The following is a 7,335-nucleotide window of genomic DNA, read 5'->3' on the forward strand; positions in this document are numbered from 1 at the left end:
CAGGAAAATTTAAGGTGTTTCATCGTCAAATATGTCGAGAAAAGCCACATTTTTTAAAGTTCATTTATTTTTAAATTTATTTGGGGGGGGAGGTAATTAGGTTTACTTGTTTATTTATTTTTAGAGGAGGTACTGCGGATTGAACCCAGGACCTTGTGTATGCTAAGCATACACTCTACCAATTGAGCTATACACTCCCTACAAGGGTAACATTTAAATTTAAAGCCTGAACACCTGTGGCCATTGGCATTGTTGGTGTGAGTGTTGACCTCAGTGATGAGTGATTAAGGAGGACCAGTACCTGCCCAAAGTTAAGGTCATGACTGGGGCAAGTATATTCCTGGTTCAGGCTTGGCCAGGGCTGGGGTGTGGGAGCTGGGGTTAATTGCAAATGAGTACAAAGGAAATATGGGGGACGATGGAAATGTTTTGAAACCAAAAATCAATGAACTGTATCGCTTAGCATGGGCATGGGTAAACTTTATATGAAATTTAAATATCAATAAAAAATTTTTTTTAACTATATACAAAAAGGAAAACTTGCTAGGGTGGAAAACAAAAAGTCTCGATCTTAGAGCTCTAATGAGTTCACCATGTCCCTGGCAAAAATTAATTTAATGTTACTCTGTCTTCAACTTGTCTTGGTAACAGTTTTATTTTTATGATAAAAGTTGTCTAAGAAATGTGATCTTATCCACCCAGGAAAAGAAAGCCAAACAGATTACTCACAAAGGAAGAGCAATCACACTGAACCCAAGCTTCCCCTGTGCAAAAGTAAATGTCATAATAATGAAAGGAAGAAATTTTTACAGAATTTCAATAGGTCAAATGGAGCTCTCAGAATTACATGCTAAGCTGTAGCTCTTATCAAGGCAATAGAAAAATAACCAAGAGTGCTTACTTGATGTAAAAAAAGAGGTAGTTGACAGTTGATTCCTCTGAATAGGAAACCACATGCGTTTCAGATGGAGTTTGATTTGTAAATGATACTTCCCCCCAGTACCTCATAGAAACACATCAATTGCAAATATGAAGCCTCAAGTTCACTTGCCTTCAGTGACTGGCAGGTCAGGCAAGTAACACAAATGAAGGGGGAAGGCCAGGTGTACCACCATGGTCTGCCACAGTCATCATTTGGGGGGTTTTAGTGCTGCTCCTGATACTGAACTTCTGCACCAGGAAAACTTTAGGGAGTGGTGAGGACTATGGCAAACTGGAGAAGGTTCCAGAAGATTGACACTTTTCAAGAATGAGTAACCGTGTTGCTGGGCCTTTTAATTTTTTTTTTTTAATCAGATTACTTAGATTTTTATATTAAAAATCTTCAGTTTACTGATCTGAAAATAAAGAATTTGTCCAGGAAAAAAAATTTAAGGCCTGGAGGATGGGACAAAAACAACTACATAGATATCAGAGGAAGGGCTTTCTTAGGCGGAAGGAATGGCATTCACAAGGCCCTAAGGCAGGAAAGAGCTTGTTGACATGAAGGAACAGAAAGGAGGCTAGAGTGACCTGTGAGGATGAAGGAAGACGCCACAGAGGTGAGCAAAGCCAGGTCAGGCAAAGTCTCACAGGCCATGGAAGGGGGTCTGGATTTTACTGTTAGGGAAACGGGAAGCCATAGTTTGGTGTTAAACCAAGCAGTGACAGGACATGATTTACCTTTTGGCTGCTGTATTGAAAATTAGAGGATTAAACAAGAAACCAGTTAGGAGACTACTGTAGAAATTCAGATTAAGGTAACAGTGGCTTGAACTAGATGGAAAAGCATGGATGGTCTTGAGATATATTTTGAAGGTAGAGCCACAGGACTTGTTGATAAATTGAATGGAATGTTGCCAAGTAAGGAACCAAGGATGACCTCTTGGTTTGGAGCAACTGGGTCTGTGTTGTTACTATTTACTGAAAAGGGAAATAAGAGGGTAGTTTGGCGAAGTGAGGTCCCCAACAATAGTCCCATTCTGGGTACTTTAGGCATCCAAATGGAGATGTCACTTGAGGAGGCAGATCTATCAGTCTAGAAGTTTAAGAAAGTCTGGGGTTGGAGATATGAATTTGGAAGTGATCTGCACATGGAAGGTATTCAAAGCACCCAGTGGGGGGAAAAATAGAGAGAAAAGAGCCCAGAAACAAGCCCTGGTGACCGGGAAGGAGGGAAGGAGGAGCCTATCTAGAAGACTGAAAAGAAATTGTCCAGCCAATTAAAGGAAAATTAAAAGTCTGGTAACTTAGAAGTCAAGAGAAGAAAGCATTTCAATATGACGTAGTGGCCCCTCTGTCAACTGCTCAGAAGTCAATGAAAAGAAAATCGGTGTGCCTCTACTGAGCTTAGCAACACTGGAGATAGTTAATGACCTTTACAAGACAGGTTTCAATGGCAAGGTTAAAGCCAAACTGAACTGAGTTGAAAACTGGATGGGAAATGAGAAACTAGAGAAGTGAAGGCAGACAACATTTTGAGAAATTTTTCTTTAAAGAATTGCAAAGAAATGGGGCATAGTCCAGAGAGGGAGGCGGGATTAAGGGATGTTTTGTTTTAAGATGGGAGGTACTAGAACTTTGTATAATGATAGAAATGGTCCAGTAGAGAGGGAGAGAGTGAAGAGAATAATTGAAGAAGAAGTCCCTGAGTAAGGGAGAAAGGAGGGATGTGGACAAGAGCAAGGGTTGGTCTCTCAGGAGTAGGCACCATTGTTCCATCATAAACCAAAGGAAGACAGGAGGTGTAGGACCAGGGGAAAGAATATGTAGACTTAGTAAAGAGAAGATGAAGGAATTGTTTCAGTTTTCTCAAAATATGAATCAAGGAGTAATATTTTAGAGAGAAGAAGTAATCGAAAATTGAGGAGACAGGATAAAGCATGGAATAGTGACTTCAAAGAGTAAGAAATCAAGCTTCCTAGAAGAAACAAGAGATCAGGTGGAGAAATATTGAGGGCTATTTGAGGTTTGAGGCCCTGAGTTTCCCATGCAATCGATGAGGCCAGCTAGATAGTTTTCTCCTAGAAAAATCAGCTGCTAAAGCATACATATGGAGAAGCCAAGCAAGCGGTCGCATTCCACCAGATTGGGAATTTAACAGGCAGCTTGGAACATGGGCGTTGAGATTTTCTGCAGAAGAATTGTTACAGGGCTAAATCATGATATCCAGCCTGAGTACAGGGGGAAGTGGAGTCAGGAGGTTGAGATGAGAGGTTGAGTGAAAAAGTAATGAAATCAATGGCTTCATTTACTTTTAAGAGTGATTCAATCTGGCAAGTAGGAGTTGGGACAAATTGGGGAAGGAGGATCTATAATTTTTTACAGGCAGGGTATTTCTATACAGGGTCTAAAAGGAGAAAATTGGGGTGGGGGTCAGATCAATCTAGATTCAACTCACATTTATTGGAATCAAATGTATGCTAGACTCTGTACTGGGCACTTTCCTGTTTCATTTAATTCTCATGATAACCCTGTACTTTGGGTAGGATAAGTCCTTGTTTTGGAGATGATAAAATAAAACAGAAGGGAATTAAATGGTTTGCCTAGGCTGAGGCCAGGTTCACTGTTCTCATACTGAAGGGACTAGATAGTAGACAGGTGACTCCAAACAGAACTTTCCAACTCAGGATAAAGAATGAAGTTCTCTTTGATTAGTCAGATAAGTAACAATGGGTTGGGAACACTTGGGGCTGTGACCCAAATCATGGAGCTGGATACAGTAAAACCCCTGTTGTCTCAGTTCAGGACCAGTCCTGGAAAAGTACCAACTAGCAGTTCAATATCATGCAGCCCTGACAAGGGGGAGAGAAAAGAGATGAAGCATGAATCTACACGGGGCCTGATACCAACTCTCTCCAGGGTGAATTCCACAATCCTGGAGTCTCTAACAGGACAAAACTGCAAGTGTTATCAGGGGAGAGTTGCAGCCTTTGGTGTGAAAGTAGAGAAGGAGAACCAGCAGGCTAAGAACAGATTCTTGCATTCATCGCAGGTCCTTCCTTGCCTCCTTGACTTCCCCTAAAATACCCTAAGATGGAGCCCCAGGGCCTGCCTCAGCCTTACATCTCTAGACTGTAATGCTACACTGTCCAATATAGTGACCACTAGCCACATTAGCTATATAAATTTAAGTGTAGATAAAATGAAAAATTCAGTTCCCCAGGCACACAAGCCACACTTCAAGTGCTTAACAGCCAGAAGTGGCTAGTAGTTACTATATTGGACAACAAGGTAGAACAATTCTACTGTTGCAAAAAGTTCTATTGGCAGTGCTGGCCTAGAAAACAAAGATCAAATGGATAGAATGAACATTCCTTATTTACACCATCTGGGAGCAGCTGTGGGCCAGCAGACTAGGAGCTATGTATAAGACTGCAGTTATGACCACCTACTAGTCCATCCTGTTCTCCCTAATACCCGTGTGCACCCTTCTTCCTTAATTATTTCTTATATTATTTATTTATTATATATATATACATATATATATATAATATTTCTAAATATAATATAACTGGGTAGAACTGCCAGGCACAAACAGGGTAGAGTCAAGAATGATTTCACAGAACCGTAGGGTCCAATGATGATAGACTCAACTTTGGATGAGGTGTCAGGCCACAGAAGTTTATGCCAATCTTCCAGATGCATTTGAGGATTTACCCTTTTTCTCAGGTACGTACTTGGGATCTACACAGCACATAGTCTCATCCCTGCATAATATATAGAACAGTTCATTCTCTTCACACTTTGTTCTGCAGCTTCCCAGCTTACTCCAACACTTCATGGCTGAAATTTAAAAAAAGAAGGAGAGGGCAGGTCAGTCTTGAAGTAAGCAGAGGGCTGGGGAAGGGGGAAGTCAAAGCTCCGTAGAAGAGACAGTAATAAGGGAAATTAGGAGGCACATGAGAAGCCCCCACAAGACATCCTCCGGGTTTAAGGGAGATTATAGGCACTATCTTTTCTTTTCCCACTTGTGTCCCCAGGCACAATCCCAAAGTTCTCCCCACTCCATGGCCTGGGACCTGCTAGGCAGCTTCCCCTCCCTGGCCAGCTCCCTCTGGGCAGGCAAGAGGGGATCCTCTCTCCAGGGTTTCATCTCCCGCATATTATAAGGTACACAGGTGCTCAGGTATTAATCCTTTCCCTTTGCCTTTGGGAACCTTTTTCTGACCCTATCAACAAAAGAGGACAGGAATCTGAAATACACCCATCAGGACATCCTCAAGTCTTCTTGAGTATCTGTAAAACTCTTCTCCACAACATCCCAGGGCTTTTTACTGGTCTTCACAAGCCAAGATAATTAGGAATCATTGCTCTGGGGAACCTACAACCTAAAGTAGCACAGATACATTGAGAGTGGAATCCGAATCCTCAATCAGAAATTCAGGAACCATTTCTATAGAGGCAACAATCGATCAAAATTCAAATTCCCCCAAGGAATGTTCTTGGAAAAGCTCCCATTTCCCCTATAGTCTATGTCCAGGTCTGTCTCCTCCATGTACCCTCCTGCCATTCCATTATCATATTCAGCTTCACCAGAGCCAACCAGAAAGAGGTTAGAGTGGTCACCCAATGACACTAGAAAAATCAGTACTAGGGAATGCAAACGTCCCCTTGGCTGGAGAGCTATCCAAAGGCCATTCTCCCAGCCCAAGCTGTTAGAGCTCCCAGAGTTTCCTGAATATGCATCAGGTTCCCTGACCCACTCTCCCTTGGGAGAGATCCTGGTTACCTGGGGTGACCTGGGCCAGGAGCAGGGTAACAGTCAAAATCAGAAGAAGGAATTTCATGAATGATGAGGGCTCAGGTAGAGATAGGAGGCTTCTAGGCTGGCAAGACAGACAGAGGTCTCCATTCTGGGCAGTCCAGACTGGTATTTATTGCCCCAGGGAGCGTGGCAGAGCCATGATCAGTGAACCAGCAAGGGAACAGTCATCTACAATTAGGTAGACAAGTAATCAACCACACTGGTTGAATGGCTGTTGGACACACCACCCTCCTCTGCGCTTCCAGGGGAGGCCAGGAGATGGGGAAGAGAAGTTAAAGAGAAGACACAGTCTTGCCTTTGAAGAGTTTTATAATGTAACTGGGGAGCCAAGAAGGGGGAAATGCTTTTACTATTTTTTAATTTTTTTAAGTTTTATTTTTCATACAATTTTAAAAGGTTACCTTCCATTTACAGTTATTACAGAATGTTGGCTATATTCCCAGTGTTGTACAATACAGCCTTGAGCCTGTCTTATACCCAGTAGTCTGTGCCTCCACTCCCCCACCCCTGTATTGCCCCTCCCCACCCTCCCCACCTGTAAACATTAGCTTGTTCTCTGTATCTCTGAGTCCGCTTCTTTTTTGTTATAGTTACTAGTTTGCTGTATTTTTTTAGATTCTACATATAAGTGATATCATGCAGTAAGTGTCTTTCCATGTCTGATTTATTTCATTTAGTATAATGCCCTCCTAGTCCATCCACGTTGCTACAAATAGCAAATTTTCATTCTTTTTTACGGCTGAGTGGTATTTAGTGTGTACACACACTGCCTCTTTTTTTATCCATTCACCTGTGATAGATGCTTAGGTTGCTTGCATATCTTGGCAATTGTAAATAATGCTGCTATGAACATTGGGGTGCATAGATTTTTTTGAATTAATATTTTTGGTTTTTTTCAGATGTATAGCCAGGAGTGGAATTGCTAGGTCATATGGTAGGTGATTTTTTTTTTTACTTTATTATTATTTTTTTAATTGGGGGAAGGTAATTAGGTTTGTTTTTTTTTTTTTTAATGGAGGTACTGGGGATTGAACCCAGGACCCTGTGCATGCTAAGCATGCACTCTACCACTGAGCTGTACCCTCCCACTGTGGTAGTTCTGTTTTTAATTTTTTGAGACAATTCGTAGTGTTTTCTACAGTAGCCGCACCAATTTACATTCCCACCACCAGTGTACAAGGGCTCCCTTTTCTCTACATCCTTGCCAACATTTGTTATTTATGTTCTTTTTGATGATAGCCATTCTGACAGGTGTGAGGTGTTATCCCATGGCTTTAATTTGCATTTCCCTGATGATTAGTGATGCTGAGCATCTTTTCCTGTGCCTGTTGGCCATCTATATGTCTTCTTTGGAGAAATGTCTATTTAGATCTTCTGCCCATGTTTTTGCCTGGGTTATTTGGTTTGTTTGTTTTTTTTAATTGAATTGTATGAGCTGTTGTATATTCTAAAAATTAAGCCTTTGTCAGTCTCATTGTTTACATTTTCTCCCAATCTGTAAGTCGTCTTTTCATTTCGTTTAGCTTCACAAGCTAAAAAGGAACTCCCCCACACCTGAGCCATAGACAGTCATCTCCATCTCTGGGGTG

General features: G+C 41.6%; 1 protein-coding gene across 1 annotated transcript; it reads right to left on the reverse strand.

Annotated features, from left to right (window-relative positions):
• Positions 1–4,603: 4,603 nt before the first annotated feature.
• Positions 4,604–5,768, reverse strand: DEFB121 (defensin beta 121). Its single transcript, XM_045521104.2, has 2 exons — positions 5,711–5,768; positions 4,604–4,764 (listed from the first exon to the last, which is right to left on the reverse strand). The coding sequence occupies exons 1-2, from the start codon at positions 5,766–5,768 to the stop codon at positions 4,604–4,606; spliced, it is 219 nt and encodes a 72-aa protein (XP_045377060.1).
• Positions 5,769–7,335: the final 1,567 nt, after the last annotated feature.

Source organism: Camelus bactrianus, chromosome 19 (assembly GCF_048773025.1).
Source record: "Camelus bactrianus isolate YW-2024 breed Bactrian camel chromosome 19, ASM4877302v1, whole genome shotgun sequence".
Taxonomy (NCBI): domain Eukaryota; kingdom Metazoa; phylum Chordata; class Mammalia; order Artiodactyla; family Camelidae; genus Camelus; species Camelus bactrianus.